The sequence below is a fragment of the Dendronephthya gigantea genome, unplaced genomic scaffold, assembly GCF_004324835.1.
Source record: "Dendronephthya gigantea isolate DGI-Jeju-01 unplaced genomic scaffold, DenGig_1.0 000050F, whole genome shotgun sequence".
Taxonomy (NCBI): domain Eukaryota; kingdom Metazoa; phylum Cnidaria; class Anthozoa; order Malacalcyonacea; family Nephtheidae; genus Dendronephthya; species Dendronephthya gigantea.
This window is the reverse complement of record NW_021163060.1, coordinates 449,260-471,001: the sequence shown is the minus strand read 5'-3', so window position 1 is coordinate 471,001 and position 21,742 is coordinate 449,260. Positions and strand designations below refer to the sequence as shown.

Genomic DNA, 21,742 nt, shown 5'->3' with positions numbered 1-21,742 from the left:
AAAGACTTATTTCAATACCGCAAAGTCATCTCACGCTTCGTTGAATCTCGGGTAACCGGGTTCATGTAAACAGCCCCTTACTGGCGGGATTTTAGCGTGCTCTAAGTCAACTCGGATTCAATTTGAATGCCCCAGATGTTGTAAAATCGGGTACTGAAATTCACATTTCCGGAACTGCATTGTAATAAATAGTATATCTATATTCAGGCCAATAAGGACTTCCTTCATTTTTCAATCACTTCAGAAGTCGATAGTGCAAGACGATTTCACCACTATTTTTCCACAGATAATGTTTTACAGTTCTTAGATCCATTGATGGCTCTAAAAGCTTTAAAATGAAATACAAAACGTTAGTGAAGTTTCAGTGAGTGGTCACATAATAACAGCAACATCCACAGAAACTAATAATAAAAACAAAACAACCACCACCACCACCACCAACAACAACAACAACAACAACACAACACCACCACCCACAACAACAACAACAACAACAACCACCACCTTCACCACCACTAACAACAACAACAACAACAACAACCACCACCACCAACAACAACAACAACAACAACAACCACCACCTTCACCACCACTAACAACAAAACAACACAACAACACACAACAACACCACCCACCAACCAACAACAACACAACAACCACCACCTTCCACCACTAACAACAACAACAACAACACACCCACCACCACAACAACAACAACAACAACACCACCTTCACCACCACTAACAACAACAACAACAACAACAACACCACCACCAACACCACAACAACAACAACAACCACCACCTTCACCACCACTAACAACAACAACAACAACAACAACAACCACCACCACCAACAACAACAACAACAACAACCACCTTCACCACCACTAACAACAACAACAACAACAACAACAACCACCACCACCACTAACAACAACACAAACAACAACAACAACAACAAAACCAACAACAACAACAACAACAACCACCACCACCACTACCAACAACAACAACAACAACAACCACAACAACAACAACAACCACCTTCACCACCACTAACAACAACAACAACAACAACAACCACCACCACCACCACCACCAACACCAACAACAACAACAACAACAACAACAACAACCACCTTCACCACCACTACCAACAACAACAACAACAACAACAACAACAACCACCACCACCAACACCACAACAACAACAACAACAACACAACAACAACAACCACCTTCACCACCACTAACAACAACAACAACAACAACAACCACCACCACACCACACCAACAACAACAACAACAACAACACACAACAACCACCTTCCACCACTAACAACAACAACAACAACAACAACCACCACCACCAACAACAACAACAACAACAACAACCACCACCTTCACCACCACTAACAACAACAACAACAACAACAACCACCACCACCAACAACAACAACAACAACAACCACCTTCACCACCACTAACACAACAACAACAACAACAACCACCACCACAACAACAACAACAACAACCACCTTCACCACCACTAACAACAACAACAAACAACAACAACCACCACCACCACTAACACAACAACACACAACAACAACAACAACAACAACAACCACCACCACCACCCAACACAACAACAACAACCACAACACAACAACAACCACCTTCACCACCACTAACAACAACAACCACCACCACCACCACCACCAACACCAACAACAACAACAACAACAACAACAACACCTTCCACCACTAACAACAACACAACAACAACAACAACCAACCACCACCACCACCACCAACACCAACAACAACAACAACAACAACAACCACCTTCACCACTAACAACACAACAACAACAAACAACAACACCACCACCACACCAACACCAACAACAACAACAAACACAACAACAACAACCACCACCACCAACAACAACAACAACAACAACAACCACCACCACCACTACCAACAACAACAACAACAACCACAACAACAACAACACCTTCACCACCACTAACACAACAACCACCACCACCACCACCCCAACAACACAACAACAACAACAACCACCTTCACCACCACTAACACAACAACAACAACAACCACCACCACCACCAACACCAACACCAACACCAACAACAACAACAACCACAACAACAACAACAACCACCTTCACCACCACTAACAACAACAACAACAACAACAACCACCACCACCACCACCAACACCAACAACAACAACAACAACAACAACAACCACCTTCACCACCACTAACAACAACAACAACAACAACAACAACAACAACCACCACCACTACCAACAACAACAACAACAACAACCACAACAACAACAACAACCACCTTCACCACCACAAACACAACAACAACAACAACAACCACCACCACCACCACCAACACAACAACAACAACAACAACACACAACCACCTTCACCACCACTAACAACAACAACAACAACAACAACAACAACAACAACCACCACCACCACCACCAACACCAACAACAACAACAACAACAACAACAACAACCACCTTCACCACCACTAACAACAACAACAACAACAACAACAACCACCACCACCACCACCAACAACAACAACAACCACCACCACCACTAACAACAACAACAACAACAACAACAACAACCACCTTCACCACTACCAACAACAGCAGCAGCAGCAGCACCAACAACAACAATATTACCTGGGAATTACAATACAACTCAATCTTGGAATGAGCTATCTGCGAAATATCTTCACTTTCCACTGTACTCGGCTCACGTTCGTTACCAGGAGTTGAGGAGCTTGATCCAGAAGTCTCGTTGCCAAAGAATTTTTCATAAACATGTTCAATGACCTTCTTTATCTGGATCATGTCACTTGCGCACAGACGATCCCTAAAAGATGGATTTAAAGATCGGATCTTTCCGCGCTAAAAAAACGCCTGAAAACTTCAAGGGATAATAGCCATTAATTACCTTTTTTGAGACTTAAGACTAGAAGAATGTGGAAGTAGAAAGAACGCCAATTTATTTGACTTTGGTGCCAATTTCTACAAAAATGAGAATGTACATAATGACTTGCAAATAAATTCCAACTTTACTCATCTTTCCAGTTTAGTTTAATTAAGGGGCTGTTTACATGAGCCCGGTTACTCGAGATTCAACGAAGCGTGAGAGGACTTTGAGGTATTGAAATAAGTGTTTATGACACCAAACAAGCACATGCTATTGTTGTGGTGATTATACGACTGCCAGGATCATGTTACCTGCTCATTTCAATACCTCAAAATCATCTCACGCTTCGTTGAATCTCGGGTAATCGGGCTCATGTAAACAGCCCCTAAGTTGTGTTCAACAATATGGTTCAACTCAGGTTATTCAATTCAGTTCAGACTGACTTGATTTATTCTAATCCAGTAATGCTCAGTTTAATTCATTTGAAATAACCCCAATCAACTTCAGTTCAGTTCAGCTCAGTTCAGTTCAGTTCAGTTCAGTTCAGTTCAGCTCAGCTCAGCTCAGCTCAGCTCAGCTCAGCTCAGCTCAGCTCAGCTCAGCTCAGCTCAGCTCAGTTCAGTTCAGTTCAGTTCAGTTCAGTTCAGTTCAGTTCAGTTCAGTTCAGTTCAGTTCAGTTCAGTTCAGTTCAGTTCAGTTCAGTTCAGTTCAGTTCAGTTCAGTTTAGACTGAGTTTATTTACTCTAATCCAGTTATGCTAAGTCTAATTTATTTGAAATAATCAAGTTCAATTCAATTCAGTTCAGTTCAGCTCAGGTAAGTTCACATCCTACCTTTACAACAACATCATATATCCAAGGAGGAATTATTTCCGCTAAAAGACATCGTTCAGTCTCCCCGGAGGCGTCGACGGCAAGAAAACGAAGTAATGTTCGCCCAGTCCCAGAACTTTCGCTTACAACAACTGGAGTATGAAGTGGAATACTAAAACAACCATTGCCTGGTACGATACGCTGAAGAAATGAAATTTCGTACTGTTTTATAAAACAACGAGATTCTATTATATCTACAGACTCAATGTTGAAAGTCCGCGCACAAGCCTCTTGCGATAAATAAATTGAAAATATGCTGCACATCTTCGATTTTTGTAGCATTATCAGAAGCTGTTCACATGAGCCTGGTTACCGAGATTTAACGAAGCATAAAATGGTCTTTGAGGTATTGAAATAAGTCTTTTTGAAACAAAACAATCACATGCTATTGTTAGGATGATTACACGACAACCAAAATCATGTTATTACTCATTTCAATACCTCAAAAATCATTGAACGCTTCGTAAACCTCGGTAACTGCGCTCATGTGAACAGCCCTAGTACACGCGTCTCTGCTTTAAAATGCGATACATTTTCAAGGCTAGTTTCCACTCAGGAAAATTCTCCTTTGGATCGGACAGGACAGGAAAGTTTCCTTTGTGTCAACGCCGCCTGAGAACTCACCGACAAAGGAAATTTTCCTGTCCGTTCCGATCCAAAGGAGATTTTTCTGAGTGGAAACTAGCCTTCAGGAGGAAACTATTTGATGATAGGTTTGAATGGTTCAAAGACACAATGATACGGCACAACTTACAGCAGGCGCTTCGACGTTGATGTCCACGTCACTTGCACTGGCGTCGGCTTCCTTGACTACAGAAAAACGGAAGACGTCTTTTGTGAAATAAATCATCAACAATCCCCTCGTGACTTCCCAAAAAAAAAAGCTCAAAATGTGGCGAATGGAAAAAGCGATTCATGAAGCAATATTAGGAAATGAATTTTCCCTAAACCGTGAGATTTACCATATCATTTGTTGCCATGAATTATGTTAGTTTATTCACCTCATTCAATCTCGAATTCTTTGTAGATTTATTTAGAAACATCTACGAAGACGGAATATTAAACAACATATTTCATCTTTGGACGTCACTAACTTAACGATTTGCCGATTTTTCCCGTTGTAAAGAAACCACGGCTGGTTAATCCGACTTGTCATATTGAGGATATAAGCATGCAGGTTGTGTATTCAAATTACTGATAATTTGATCGAGAAAAGACTAGACTTTGGAATAAATCGTGGACAAATGATCATAACATTTGTAAAACTTGGCAATTTATCGTCTCACAACACCATCCCATTTCCGGATGTCGGACAAAGGGCAACTAAAATTAATCCCAAGGGATTTAACAGACGGGCCATGACGAGACAGGACGACGGAATTGAACGAACAAAATTTGTTAATTTGTTAATTTCATAATTTGTTGACAAAAGCGAAACCTTGATAGTCCTAACAGTGCCCACGCCTGCATGGCCGACGTAAATATGCTAATCAAATGCTTTTAAAAAAGTAAACACTATCCGAAAGTGTTGCGTTCCAGACACTTGAAGACGGTTCTAGCAATGCATTCTCCACCTACGCACCTATTTCCTGTAAAAATCATTATGGTAGTCTCAATGTAACAATTGAAAAATTCTTAACTGAAAAGTATCTATTAATTAAATGTTCATTTCTTAACTTGGGAGTCTTGGTTATTGATAAAAGCGATCTATGGCAAAACCCTCCATAATTTCCAGTTTATATCTATGCTTTTAACTCGATAAACAGAATATATATGGAATTTATGAAAAACCAATCATTCTTCTTAAGAAGAGAAAGTATTTTACATTATAAGGCTTGAGTCTTTAAGCCCGCACGTACACAAAATATTATCAAATATATCATCATATAAATATATATTTGTACGAAAATTGAAGATTGGGCAAACCGAAGATTGCATGTGGGCAAATTATGATTTGGAATAACCCGACAGAAAAGCATGTCAGAGTTAAAAATTACTTGATTCTATGCAGGCTTGATTAACTGTATTTATTTTGTCATGTATGTAGAAGACCGTGAGCCGATGCTTGAAAGAATTCGAAAAAAATATATAAAAAAAAATAAATAAGATTCAGGTCTTATTGTGGTTTCGTTCAACAAGGCTTGAACTCCCTGACATCTTTAAACGGGCCAAGTTTCAGGTCTTTATACCCAATTTTCATACCATTAAACCACCCCATACAATTTCGTCTGCTCCGGAAAGTCATACGACAGAGGATTTCCGAAACATGCAGAAAAGCCACTGTGAAGGTCACTGCATTGCCCAAAAACGTGGGCACAGAGCCTAATAGTTGATACAGTTAATTTGTTGATACAAGATAATAGCTAATTAATTAGCGCGTGTCCCTTTATACCACCCATGCAAGCATGCAAAATATACTGTGTTGGGATTGTAATCATGCCAATATATACAGAGACATGAATGCATGAATTAATTCTTTAAAATCTACAACTAGATCACTTGATTTTGAAGTTAATTCAGTTCAACTCATTTCATTCAATTTAGTCAGACTTAGTTTCATTTTAGTTCAGATTATACCTGCTCATGCAGTTCAAAAATTTCACAACTTCAAAGAACTTACTTCCAACGCCCACACCATGATATAGCGATGTGAGATATAATTCTTATCACGTCCATGCAGCTATATTAAATAACTCAGTATTAAAGTCTAAACTCTCACGTATTATATAAGTACGTTATATAACCCTCAGTCAAACGCCTTAAATTTCAGCTACAATATATATACCTTATCTTTCATGCAGTTATATTAAAACCCTAAACTCGCAGTATATAACTTTCAGATATTTCATGTTTACATAAGTTTTGATATAACCTCTCAAATCTCTGAAAGTGCATACTCTTAGCCAAGTTAGAAGTTACATAACAAACTACGATAGAGCTTTTATAGTTCTAAGCTATAACCCCTTTCTCAAGTATGATATAAACTAATTTACATAACTCTTGATATAAATTTAAGTTTTCATAACCCCTAAAAGTCCCAGTATATATAAAATAGCTGGGCATCCCGTTTATATAACCCCCATGCATGAAAATGCTAATAAATCTAAGCTATCATAATCTAGCTGCGTAAAAAATCTATAAATTCCAGCAAGTATATCACTAAAAGGTCTATAACCTTTAGTTAATAGATAGGTGATTGCCAATTAAGGTTGGTGAAAAAAAGTCATCTTAAGTCAACTTCAAAAAAATTTTAATCGATACTTTTCAAAATTCAACCACAAATCTTCTTATTGTTATGCAGATGATTTCATCTACAGCTGTATGCAAATGCAAAATGCTTCCTGTACTTACAGCAAATTGTTTGATAAATGTCATTTCAAGTAGATGGTAGCCTTACTTAGCAGATGACGCAAAGTTTCAAACAGGACATTCAGGAAGGTCAAAAATGCTGAGTGGGCAGAATATTTGATCAATGCAAGAGATAGGCGCTTGTATGTTGACGTTAGCTTATTAATATATACATTTATCATTGCAGTTGAAAATTCCGAAAGGTCTAACGTGCACTTATCGATTTAAATGACCGTTAACCATCTCCAAAAATTCAGGCCTCGTGCGATGATACATGCAATGGTTTATTGCCAATTTTATTTCAACAGTTTATCGTTTAGTCTTGAACAACCACAGCTGATTATTCCGAATTTATTCCGAAGTCATTGTTTAATTCAAATTTGCTGTGCACACATAAAATTAAATGTAACGATAACATAGCATGCAGTGAGCGAAAATGGCACCAAAATTAATATTTTCGACAATTTCTGCTTTATATAATTCGCCTGAGGTATTTCAGCGAGCAATTTCATCGAGAACCAAGCCCGATTCACGCGCTTGTTTTATAGAAAGTACATTCATGCGACACATCAAGTTGACATGAAGTTTTTCTGCAGTGAAATCAAAGGCCTTCACTCGATCCAGACAGTTTTTAAAGCGCATGAGTTTTGTTCCATCCCCCAACAAGCACCGCGGTCATCTACACTAAAGTGAAACGGAACTTTTGTATCAAATACGTGGAGAAGCACAGATTGGAAGAAATACCACCTCATTTTTTATTGTTTTAGATGAAATTGAAGTTGGACGTTCGCCCTTGGACGACATTGTGAGGCGAGGAAAGAATAGTTCTTGCTTGTCATTGTCAAAACGAGTCATAAAGCCCTCGTCAAAAGCTAAAGTTAGCCTAAGTTGTTGTTGTAAGCAAAAGTAAAGAAATCCGAAAAATGTTTCGTCTTTCAACGTACGCCTTCGTGTTTATATTTGTTTTGCTTAGCGACAATCGCATGCAAGTCTATTTTCATTCAAACACGTACGTTCAAGTACTTCATTGCACGTTTACCTGTGCATGGTGCATGTGATGGATGGTCATTTTTGGTGCGAAACTCTCGGTGCTCTGTTGATCCTTGATAAGATAGTTCACGTCGTTTTGACTCGTTTACGAGCATGATTTGTTTAATTGCTAAGCACTTATATCTCAAGTTTCGATAGTGCGATATACCGGGTGTCCCAAAAAAAACTTTACCTCTTTGTCTTAATATAACTCAAAAACGAATAAAAGTCATTAAATTGAAATAAACTCCACTGCATGCAAGCAGGGCTAACTTAGATTTTGATATATAACACTAAATTATTGATGCGATATTTACGGAGATACAAGCATTTGATGTCGCAAGGTACTTTCAAAATCTGTGCAAAATTGACAAAAATCGGCTATTAAATTAATTCGAAACTAATATTTTAACTTTTACGTTTTTAACTTTAGTGATTTTAATTTTAAATGTACGCTTTTCCATTGCAAACTTACTCTTATATAAGAGCGAACAATTAAAGTTAAAATCGCTGAAGTTAAAAACTTACCACGGGAAGTGGCATGCAAGTATTTTCGAATTAATTTAATAGCCGATTTTTGTCAATTTTTCACGGATTTTGAAAGTACCTTGCGACATCAAATGCTTGTATCTCCGTAAATATCACATCAATAATTTAATGTTATATATCAAAATCTAAGTTAGCCCTGCTTGTATACAGTGGAGTTTATTTCAACTCAATGGCTTTTATCGTTTTTGAGTTATATTAAGACAAACAGGTAAAGTTTTTTTTGGGACACCCGGTAGAAGTGGATTGAAATTGATCGTTGCATGTGTACATATAGAGATATTCTCTCAAATGAAGTTGTAGTTAGTTAGGAAAGTTAGTTAGTTAGGAAAGTTAGTTAGGTATAGTTAGTTATAGTTAGGAAAGTTATTGTTATAGTTATGGTTATAGGAAATATATGTGAAGGGAACGGCTTGTTATCAGTTCAATCTCCATTTCGTTGTATAGAAAACGAAGACTCATTAATAAATCATTGAACTTTTCATCCTTGCTACCTATAAATCCTGGGTTTTCACTTTACGAACAGCGCTAGAGAGCAAGAATTACAAGCCCATGCAGCGTTATTTTGTATACCGTTTCAGTAAATCATATTTTTTTAAATTCTACCATGCATATACATCAACAAACTTTTCTCGACTCAATGACCTCCAAATGAATCTCATGAAATAAATGAAATCTGAGACAAAAATTCACAGTCTCCGAATACAAAACCAACAATACACAGCCAGTTGGAGAATCATGCAGTGTTATTACGAAGAACTCCAGATGAAACTTTGACACGATACCCCGCCCACATATAGGAAGTTCACTGGTCTACGACTATGCATAACCTATAGCCATCAGCCATGCAAAACACAGCAAAAAGTCCGGTATATATATCATCACCCAGTGTTTCGACAAAGCTCTATAACTAGATACACCATATCCCAAGGAGCCAACTCATAAGCGAGTTTTCGTCCCGTCCTATACGATTACAAAGCCCACAACGGATTCGCTCTAATTTAATCAGTGTTTAAGTGTAAACGTACTATTTTTCAAGATTACACCGATGCATTCCGGCCGGAAATCATAGTTTAGTAGAAATAATAAAATCCTAGACAATATCTTTAAAAAAAAGCCATAAGCTTTACTGAAAATAATACTATGTAACGCAATTGATTGGCCTATTTATTAATACAGGCTGTTTGATAATTCTGTATCCTGTGTTATACTATTCGATGACTATAGTCTTTTTTCTTCAAGCACAGCTTAAAGTCGCCTTTTCAGGAAGGCTTTCGACACACAGGGTGATTATAAATCGTGCATTTGTCAAATTCGAAAAACGAGACGCCTGTATGTGTATAACTTCCGTATACACGCAAAGTATACACGATCATGATTTATAATGTAATGATGTGATATAGATTAGGCACATTGAGGAGGTAAATTCTTTAGCATGAGCTGTCTTGTTTGAGGCTAGTCCATCTGGTGACCCAATGACGCAAATGAATGATTCAAATTTCTGAAGGTTGACCAAAGGTCGAAGGATGTTTGATTTTGTCCAAATTTCGTGCAAAAACTCACGAACCACAGTTGGACATACATATTGTAATTCGTATATATATAAATCAATCGCTTTGTAATTTAAAATCCGGAAACACCGTGAAGTACAACTTAGATTCGAAATAAAGTTAACACGAATTGCATATCCCTGCTCGTTTTCAAGTCATCTAATGTTATTATTCAATTATTTGATATTTACAAGGTTGAAACAACCAGTTTGCTTGCGTGCATGACGTCAATACGCCATTCAAAACCACAAATTCACCCGTAGGCTAAATTAGGTCTATGCATGGGAAATTTTGTTGTCTTTTTATTAAGTCGAAGATATTGAAATTTAAAAAAAAATTGATTCAATGCCGAGATACCTTGCCGAATTAAGTTTTCCTGATAATCGCAGATTACGTTCTATTTTTGTTTCCTCTTTTGAGAGCGATTTTTGACAAAGATTTATCGTTTTTATATACGACTCAAAGATGTTAGGTGCATTTTTTTAACAGTTCGATTAGAAAGCAGTAGCTGTGTTACAAAAAAATCAGGCAGGGCAGGATGTCACTGCATTTGCTGATAAAATCACTTTCCCAAAAGGAGTAAATATGCAGCCACACTCGAAGTATTCAGTAAAATGGATTCTATAAACTGAAATGTTATTTATTGTACATTTTTGTCCCTAACGTGAGCAATTGACCTCAGTTCTCCATCGATGTCAAAGACAAAAGATAGAAATAAGCCTTGAATAAAGCTTAAAGGAAACGCAAATCCGAGTTTGACAAATTGACAGACCCAGAAAATGAAAGGAAACTGCAATTATACGGCTATATTTCGACCATATGTCTTCAATTTGTTCGATCAATGACCTCGAGTATCTGACGTGGTCAAAGTGAAATTCAGAAAGTATTTAATAAATGAATAAAATGATAATAGTAATGCAGTCTAAAGTTGACAAATTGACAGGTCGAACGGATAAAGCAGACTTTCAGATATGAAAAAACAGGCTTTAATCAGTAATTAATCATTCGGATTTGAAACAGAAAAATTGTAAGTATGTTTTTTTGCCTCTGCCGGGGAGAATTTCTCAACCGCATTCGGGCGGTTGAGCCCAAATCTTTCCCAAAATACGTCCAGGAAATAACTTTCGTTGAGCCTTGTGGAAGAACACTTTAGATAATAGAATTATAGAATAACCTAGTATAAAGAAAGTTGGTTTAGGTTTTGAGGTTTAGAACTGATGAAGAGAACGCAGAACGCCAATTTTACATGAAGTTTTCAATTCAATCAAGTCCCTTCGAAGCATACTGGGGTTGTTTAATTCGAAACCACTAGAAGATAGGTATCATTGCATTAAACAAACAACCAATAGTGTTGTTGACGAAATTACAACATACTTCATCCGGTAACAGACATGTAGCTACCATCACGTGGGTGGGAATGAAAACCCGAACTCACTGTCGAAAGAAGAAATGGACTCAAAGCCTGGAAGGATAAACTTGGAATGAAAAATTAAAGACATTTCTAACGTGAATTCACAATTAGCATTCCAAGAATATTATCATTTTGCATTTTCTTTACACGACCTACAAAAGCACTCAGAAACTACACTTGTAAACATTACTAATAAGTAAACCAAATAGCAAGACTGAAGACTCTATCTAATATTACAATGCATCGTGTCTAGACATGAGTTATAAGGCAATATAAGATTTCATAGGCGACAATGGCATTAACACGGTTAAGTTATTTGCCTTACTGGATCTTGCGGATGAACATTAGTCCTCTTTGTGATGTGAACAGTCGATTACTTCTCAAAGGTAGCCATGCATAAATGGATCACGTTTAAAATCATCGGTAATGTCATGTGGAATGCACACACCTAGGAATTTAAAATTTGACATAAAGTTCCCATGCGTGGATGTGTGTTCCAAGTTCAGGTCACAGTTCCTCAAACAAACTTCAGTCATCCAGTTTATCAACGGTCATGCCTTTTCGCCCACCGACACCCACATACTTCCTGTTCGCTGTGCATAAAACTCGGGTGTGTGAACAGCGAACCACTAGAGACTCGTGATACGGGAAGACTAACGGCAAACACAGCGAACTGTTGACGAAAGACTCCAAATTTTTACAAGACTAAGAGGCAAGAGAGACGACGACATGGCTCAGATCAGAATGAATGCACTATTGTTGTTCGCCGCAGTGGCTTTCGTAATGAAAACCAATGCTCTGGGTGGATTAAAGTTCAAGATGCAAAATTTAGAAGACAAAGAGCAGGTATGACTTTGAAATTCATAAGGACCAACAAAGTCCTACTCGATTTAACTCAAGGAAGTGTGGTGTAGGCAAATGAGACGTTGGAATAAGCTTACGCTTCAAAAGCAAGATTGATCTGTTCGGAGTTAGCTATTGACCTTGCAAAACTCAAAAGTTACCATCATAGGGATTTGGCAATAAAGAATAAAACCGCACACTTTTTGAACTTATAATTACGTGTTAATTGAGTCTTATCTGGACTCGTAAGCATCTGCAACCACTAAAAACAGGTATTTCCAAATCCCCGAGCATGCATGACGATAAAGACCCGGGTGATATCGGTCGAAAAAGACGCCAGAACTTCCTAAGAAGCTTAGCAACCATTGCCAAAAATTAAAGGCAAGATATAGTTGATGTATCCGATCAAAAAATGGCTTTAAGCCTTTAGCATAAAAATCCACTATTTGCCAACATCTTGATCGTAAGAGGAGCCATTTTGAAACGCTTTGGTGATCCATTATTTTACCCAGGCCTCGATCCTGGCCACTTCCACAACCCACAACTGCATGGTTGTTGTGTTCAAATATCTAGTGTTTGTACAGCCTATATTGCCTGGTGTGGTGAAATTTCCGTCATTATTAGAAACGTCCACGTAATTTCACTTGAGCTCCTGTATTCATATCGCAAATGAAAACTTTGTTAAAAAAATTGTCTCGTTTTCTGATGCGGGAGAAAATTAACCTCAGCCACAATTAAGTTATGACCTTCGCTGGTCTCTATGGAGAACAATAAACAAAACTATACGTGCTCTAATTAGATCAGTTCAATTTTTCCACTTTGCATGTGGTAAACACTCGTGACTATTGTTATTCACGCACAACCCCAGATATACTTTTTTTGGATGTTAAAAGCTATTTCGACTTTGCGGTTGCGCTAACGTCAGAGTAGGTATTTTGTTGCATGGAAGAGTGTAAGCTTTTGATGAAAATCGTACCACCTACACAATTTGACAATCGCAATGAATGCGTTGAAGCGCCCTTGACAGAAATCAAATCTGGTGAAATACGACAGACATCGCGTGAAACACGCGGTTAATCCGATGGCCTAACCATTGGCTAATGTGGCCAGTTTTTCTTGCTAAATCTACACAATTAGCCAAACATGTGAAACTAATTTGAAAATATAACTGCCCACATGATAGATATGTTGAAATTCAACATGTTTCAATTTCGCATATTAAGTAACACAGATTCTAAGCGATGGATCTATATATTCCGATGCATTTAAAAACTGATTTTCTTGCTCGAAATTTCCTTTAAATCGGTTCAAACAAAGGCGTTTCTAAACCTATTTTTTTGCCAAATTTCGCAACATAGTGATTTAGATAAAAGGATGCGTGTCTGCCGTTCTAGACATGCACTTCCACACCTGTACGACAGATTGCCATCATATTTTGCAAGCGTTGACAGAAAGTGCTTGAAACATGCATACGGTTTGTCAACAATTTCGTGAAACAATTTGTTTTAATTTGTCGTATGTTCGATAATGTTACTATTTTGTCTCGACGTATGACGTCATTAGTTAAATGCGAATACGGTCAGCGAAACTAGTTTGGAATCTTGGCACCGTTACCATGGTTCCGCAACCGAAATCCTTACTTGGTCCTCGATTACGCAATCTAGCTTCGCCTCGTTCGCCATTTCGGATGGCTTCGCCCACTGATCTACAAACAAGCGCCGGATAGCTGACTGAACAAAATCGTCATGAAAATCCCTCATTCAACCAAAATAGGTTAATCTAAGTCACTCAACAGCGAGTTTTCCATCACCCAATTCGAAGCAGAAACATTCAGTCTATTCGCCAGTGTTTATTCACAGCGAGACGCTTTGCAATCTACAATAAATCTAATTAATCTAGTTTCTTTCGATAGGTATCTCCAAGTTACAACGAGGAGTTAGACCAGCTCGCTTCCCTCTTGAGAAAAGAGACCTTGAAAGCCTATTGTGAATCCGAAAAAGCTAACACAGTTTGGTGTCAATATAAACAACTGCTTGAGCTGAACTCGGTCTACGAACAACAGCGACAGAAATCGGTGAAAAAGAAAAGTGCCGGGAGCATGTGCTGGCCCGGTCTTCCGTGGCCTTGCGACAAGAAACGGCTCGTTCCAGCTGCGAGATCGGTACGGGCCGCCGAAAACGACGTCAACGACGACAACGAAGTCGTGACGGCCAATCCCGATGATCCTACCGGAAACGATGACGATGAGGAAAAACGTGCGATGAAATGCCGCCCAGGTATGGTGAATTGCCGCGGGAAAAAGAAAGGGAAACGTACATTATCACCACCTGCAGTTATGAACACACAAGTTAAAGGTGACTGCCCACAAGGATGGCTCTTTTGTTTGTAAAAAAACGTTGTTTTGAACGGTATTTGGATGGAACTGTCGGTTTGGAAAACGTTTAAGTTATAAACTAATTACACATAGATATTTATGAGTTACATTTTAGATGATTTCACTACAGTAGTTTACTTATTTAATTCTAGTCGTATGCTTAATCATGCTAATGTATTATTTATAACTGTTTATACATAATTAATATTTTGTATTATCTTTAAGATAAGTTATACAGTAGTTTTGTTTGTAAAACGAGTTCGTTTTGAATAAAAGTATCATTGACATTTTTAGCTTAAACCCACGAGTATGCTTTTACGTATCGTGCATTCTCATTGGCTAGTGATAACGCGAGTTGACTAAAAGTCATCCTCCAAACGAAGGATTTTGCGATCAAAATTTAATTATCTTCCCAGTCCTCCCTCCGAATTCGACTTTTGATGTATGTTTTTTAAAATAAAAAAAATGGCGCGAAATTTTTCTATAACTGATAAGAACTATGCACCGCGTCGGACAACACAAACCTGCCGCCGCCACAGATCTATATAGACTTACCTGGAGAGTTCACGGCCTCCTTGTCCGTCTCTGGAAGACAGTGTGTGTCAGGCCAATGTTCAAACACTGCTTGAAGTAGTAACATCCCATAGTTCACTGTTTAAATGAAATTTACCATCAAGAACAAGCACCAAAGCAAGGAACAAACGGGCCAAACTGATTATGAATAAGTGAAAAACTCTTACCATAATTCGTGATAGTAATGGCGGCTGTAAAAAGAGAAAAAAAAACCGTGTCACATTCACCTTCAAAATTTTTCAGACTTGCATAGAAAATTTACTGGCCCTAAGCCGGGAAAATGTTTCGATGCATATAGCGTTGATTGCTTGTGATTCAAGCACTTTATATCTCCAAATACAAAGGTGGAAATTTATTCGAGAAATTGATATGAATTGTCTTACGTTTTCCATCCAGTATTTTGGGGGTAATGTCGGGGGCATCGCTGTAGGATAACCAAGCATTAAAACAATCACTTTCTTCCAGATGGATCATCAGGAGCTAAGAAAGAGATAGAAAAACAATTCATTACAACTGAAGCTTCTAGCAAACTTCTGTAATCAAACTCAGTTTTCATAGACTCACTCCTATTTTGATATCAACTGTGAACCATTGCGGAACGTAGATTTTCTGATATCTCTTTTGAATCTCCATATCAAAATCAACATTTCCCAGGTCTTCTTTTAAACTGATCTGCAAGAATCGACGTTTAAATTCTCGGTAGCTCAAAAGTATGTGTGTCCAGTTTAACATATTGCGGTCAGTGACACAGGATCGCATCCAGTCAGCGACTGCAGTCCAGCCACTGAGCTATATAATAATTCCTGGAGGACCGGCTCGCCACCAAAAAGTGTAACGAAAAAGATGGCGGATTTTCAGCTTTGCTGACGCCACATGGTCCCCTTTGCCCATGGTAATTACCACTGACATACCGCGATACAAAGTCAAAAACGTGTCCATCACCCTCCCGATTTTTATGAAAATATTTTTGGTTTTCGGTATTGTTTTCGGCATATATTTTCTCCGCGTTTCATCTAAAAAGACTCTTTTTCCCTGTTCAACAAGTTAAATGGAGAAGTGATTTTTCGCTCTACATATGATGCTGTGAATGGCCTAATTCACCTATCGGGATATCAATTTTTACCTCAGGTAAGCCGGTTTTCACAACATTTTCGTTTTTCGCCTTTGGTATAGACAACTACCAAAGCGTCTGTTGCAGTTTATTTCTTTTGAAATTAATGTTAAAAACGGCAAATATGCTGCAGAGTGCAGCCTTTTTGATCAATGGTACATGACTTAGTTACGCTATGAAAAACTATACTTTATGAAAAAGGATCAATAACTGATCTTTTGAGTTTTGGCTATGTCTTGCCAGTTTTGACTTTTGAATAGAACTCTTATGGCATTTGCACTGGAGCTTTCACTCATATTTAATGCCAACTCATGAGTATTTTCAGCCAAACAATTAAGATGAATCAATATTCAATCCTCCCAGTGAATCTATTAGTCTCTCTATTGATCCTTTAGATGAATTTAAAACATTAAACATGATGACTGTGTGAGTGCTGATACAAAATATTTTACTGTCAGATTTCAACAGTGGTTGTTAAAAGTCTAGTATGTTATCTTGTTTGCCTTGTCAAATGCAAAGTCAATAATCATGGCTTAATAGACTTCTTGGCATCTTGCACCTTGTTGATCAAGCTACAAGCTTGATTGTTAATCAGTTTGCAATGGTTTTTATTCCCCTCTGGCTCTGTCCTCTGGGTGTACTTTATTGAGTACAGTTAAACTTGGTCTGATCTCTCTTTTTTAGGATGAAGATGCTATTGAATTTGGGGATGGCTTTTTTGCAAATTACTGGAACATTAAACTGTTAATTTTACCATGTTGACTTTGTTAGTCATAGTTAAGATAGTTATTTAAATGGAAAATAAATTTATACAGACATGCATTGACTGAGCAGTTTGTTTTCAATTTGCAGCAACTTCTGGACAGTTTTACCCTCCCCACCATTCAAAGGAATATTATCATGGGGCTAATCAGGAATTGAAGGTTAATAGATTATAGACTAATGGAGGAATGAATAGGCTCAGTTGCATTTTCATGAATTCATGAGACATTTGTTTAATAGCACAACTAGTACCAATTCTTCTTGGTAGTTGGTACTATAATAAAATTTTTGTTATTTACCATAGCCTTTCCTTGCATTATCTGGAATATGATTATGATTGGAAAATGCATTACTTGGGATACAGTAAGATAGGGGTAACTTAGGCTAGCTATAATGACCTGAATGAAAATATCCTATGCAAATGACTTGAAGTACTATTACTATATAATCAGCTGCCCAGCATCTTGCATGAGGTTTGGCCTTTTTTTCCTTGAGTTATGGGCTGATATGCATAAGCATGATGTTCTAAGGAAAACATCACATAACAACATATTTTCTGCCGGTAACCTTTAGTCGGCGATTGATATCCGAAAGATAATCCAAATTTCTGACAAGACTCGAAAAATATTCAAGTATTTTCAAAAATTTTATACAGAAATGTATGAATAATGAAAATAAATAAATAAATAAAATAACCTGTCAGCTAATCGTATATAAAAATCCTTCGTCCACAATTTTTTTTTACGTTTTAATATTAATATTTTCTCTGGCATTCGCAAAACAGCGTCCACGATTGTATAGAACTGAAATAAACGCCTTATTGCAACGCTTTGTAGCACAAAAATAAATCGAAAAATACAAAACAGCAAGGTTTCCAATTCATGTTTCACGGCAAAAAAAATATTCATAAAAAACCAGGGGGGAAATACTGTTGTTTAGATAAACCAGGGGGGAGCATCTCTCGTAGCGGGCTCAGATTTGAGCCTGGTCAGTGGTAATTACCCTGGGCAAAGGGGACCATATGGCGTCAGCAAAACTTCTGCGCAGTGCGCAGAAGGCAAAATCCGCCATGTTTTTTTGTGCAAAAAGATGGCGGCGAAGTTACCGAAAAATGACGAACCGGTCCTCCAGGAATTATTATATAGCTCAGTGAGTCCAGCTTAATGATCTAGCCACTGACCTATACTAGATACAGATATATACTCTAATATAGGTCAGTGGATCCAACTCCCAAGTGCTTCACTGACCGCAATATAAACTGGAGAAAACATTACTCGCTTTACACAATCGGGTTTTTAAGGCCGGTTTACATTGGCAATTTTTACCGCAATTTTCGACCCGATTTTCTTCTTTTAATGCATGTGAACAAGTAATTAGTTACGAATGCTCTTATGTACAATAGTTCTTATTTGAACTTCCGTAACTAATTCACTCGTTCCCATCCATCAAAAGAAGAAACTCGCGCAAAATCCCAGCCAAACACGCACGTGTAAATGGGCCTTGGTTGAAAAAACTTTGAACAAAACTTCCTCGAACCTTTAAAACGTCCCAAAGTTTAACGATATCGTCAGAATCCCTGGTTAAAATGTGTCTTCGGTCATTCAGGACGTGATAATTGGTTATACTTGCTGCACCTGTTTACAAAAGTATGTAAAAATATTTGTTAGGCTAGAGTTTCCGTCTCTGGTTCTCGTGCATTTTACTAATGTTAGATGACTCTGCCAAACCTTTGATGGTGTCTGAGGGTTGTTGACACGCGGGGGTTGGCTCTGCTTGGTCATAACGTATCGGCTCATGGTTTTTCTTTAAGACAACAGGCCAGCGTTTTAGATCCGAGTCAGATGTCGCCACCCATAGTGATTTTGAGTCAGGACAAAGTTCCATCTAGAGAGATTTTGAAAATGCTCAACAGCTTTATCCGGTGTAAATAAATAAAGTTAAAGTTTTGTGGTCGACCCTCATGAGTCCACTGGGAAGAACATTCCATCATGTGGAAGCACCAACTAAAGACCTCCTTCCATTTTTCAAACTTACTGCTAAAACTGGTGATTTTTCAATAAATAATAACACAGAACAATCATCCTGTCTCAGGTCAGTCAAGATGACTCTCTGATCTCTGCCGCTGGAATAGAAGCTTGTAAACGACTCGTTAGGGCACAACGTCCAGACCCCTTGCCCGTGAACACGGAATGTGGCAATGCATCGCTGTTGACCGATAGACCACAAGCGAACCGTTCCATCAGAACTGCCTGAAAGACACTAGGAAGAGAAACATGTTGGACTAAGGATGGAGATATCTACCTTTTTATTGTTGCATTACACGGTACCTGAGTGCCTTCAGCATTTAAAACTACGGTTTTTACATTGTCCATATGACCACGTAATTTCATAACTTTTTCACACGTCCGTGGATCCCAAACTCGTAAGGCCTACGATCAAGAAAGAAAAATTAGATTGTGTTCATATTATTGGGGCCTATTGGCTCTTTTACGAATGATTAAAACAAAGTCAGTGACAGCAACGAATGAATCTGGAAGTGATAACTCTTTTTGAAAACCTTTTCTGTTGAGCCTGACACAAGAACAGTCCCAGCATTATTCATTGACAAACTGTAAATTGAATCTTTCTGACCACTAAGAGAAGAAGCTTTGAAAGAAAGAAATTGGCTGTTATTGAAGGCTATTATTATCACAACCAAAAAATGCTGAATGTTGTTGATATAACAACAAACTTAAAAAAACAAAAACATAATATTATTTTAATAAAACTCACTGGTGACTGTGTTGTTTGTTGCAGTTAAAGCTGTAAGAGTGTTGACATCCCATAGAAATATTTGTTTATCTAAAGCACCAGATGCAACAAGTTCTTTGTCTTTAGCATAAGCTAATGCTTTGACATAATCCTTATGGGTGCGTAGGGTTGACATACAATACCCTTTGACAGCATCCCAAACTTTCACTGTCGAATCCGACGATGCAGAAATTACTAGGGGAAAACAATGGTAGGTAACTATAAACATCCTGTATCTTGAAACGATCAGCTATTAAATACCAACTAGACTCACATGTTTTTCCGTTGCGGCACAAGACAATATCATTGACCCAGTCGTTGTGATGTTCAAGCGATGATAAATAACGAGCACTCTGACTCTGTGGAAAGCAACGTGATATTGGTTTATCGTGAAGGAAACCAGCTATCAAAGCACAGATTAAAGCAATAGACACTAAATACCGTTATTATCTATGAACATGATCAATATACAGCAATTAAGAACAGAATAAATGCACAAAAAATGCACAAACACAACGCACAAGGGTTTCGCCTTTTCCACGATTTATGGTGCTTACATCCCAACATCGTATGACAGAGTCTCTTCCTGCTGAAAAAAGACGTCCATTACTGGAATCTAGCTGTAAAGCATTCACTCCGGCGCGATGGTGGCGCTCCACTTCGTCTCTGATCACAAAAGAGATTGTTTTTTTTCGTTTCGATACATTTTGTGACAGCCTACTGGCCGCCATCTTGTTTTGTTTACAAGTGCTTGGTAACCGCGACTTCAAGGAACTTCTTGCCTGACGGCGTAATACAATCACCCCCATCTTCTACAAATGAACTCCCCCCCCCTCTCATATCTCGGTTATCACTCAATCACCGTGGTATAAACATCAAACATCTATGGTTGAAAACATGAACAGTGTCTTGCAGAAGGAATCTGACTGAGCCTCCACGAGCACTCAGTGTTATGTCTTTGTATTTGTGCCCCAATGTCATATAGCGATCGAAACCTGATTATTTATACTAGATAGCTCTTGATAGTTTTATCAGTTCTAAACTGTTCTTCCTAGAGGTCCAGTAAGGATCATCTCTTATTGATCCAGTGTTACTACAAAAAGAAACCTAAACTAAACGAACTTTGTTTATACTGGATAGCTCTATCAGTTCTAGACTGTTCTTCCTAGAGATCCAGTAACGATCATCTCCTATTGATCCAGTGTTACTACAGGAGGAAACCTAAACTAAACTAACTTTATTTACACTGGATAGCTCTATCAGTTCTAAACTGTTCTTCCTAGAGGTCCAGTAAGGATCATCTCTTGTTGATCCAATGTTACTACAGGAGGAAACCTAAACTAAACTAACTTTATTTACACTGGATAGCTCTATCAGTTCTAATCTGTTCTTCCTGGAGGTCCAGTAAGGATTGTTTGATCCAGACATCTAATATTACTACCTAAACTCTAACAGGAAAAGCAAAAAACTTCAAAACAAAACAAAATCCGAAAATAGAACACAATGTGTCGATATTTGGAAATTGTTTTATCTCGTAAGT

General features: G+C 38.0%; 2 protein-coding genes across 2 annotated transcripts; one reads left to right on the top strand and one right to left on the bottom strand.

Moving 5' to 3' along the window:
• Window positions 1-17: 17 nt before the first annotated feature.
• LOC114528445 (WD repeat-containing protein 48-like) lies at window positions 18-20,927 on the bottom strand. The gene is made up of 17 exons (XM_028550081.1): window positions 20,724-20,927; window positions 20,477-20,561; window positions 20,185-20,397; window positions 19,970-20,058; window positions 19,740-19,841; window positions 19,447-19,671; window positions 19,140-19,296; window positions 18,949-19,046; window positions 16,104-16,211; window positions 15,923-16,019; window positions 15,707-15,730; window positions 15,522-15,617; window positions 4,620-4,675; window positions 3,827-4,006; window positions 3,015-3,088; window positions 2,741-2,933; window positions 18-328 (listed from the first exon to the last, which is right to left on the bottom strand). The coding sequence occupies exons 3-17, from the start codon at window positions 20,336-20,338 to the stop codon at window positions 236-238; spliced, it is 1,746 nt and encodes a 581-aa protein (XP_028405882.1). The 5' UTR covers window positions 20,339-20,397; window positions 20,477-20,561; window positions 20,724-20,927; the 3' UTR covers window positions 18-235.
• LOC114528446 lies at window positions 12,359-15,302 on the top strand. Its single transcript, XM_028550082.1, has 2 exons — window positions 12,359-12,595; window positions 14,505-15,302. Exons 1-2 carry the CDS (start codon window positions 12,479-12,481, stop codon window positions 14,979-14,981), a joined length of 594 nt encoding a protein of 197 aa, XP_028405883.1. The 5' UTR covers window positions 12,359-12,478; the 3' UTR covers window positions 14,982-15,302.
• Window positions 20,928-21,742: the final 815 nt, after the last annotated feature.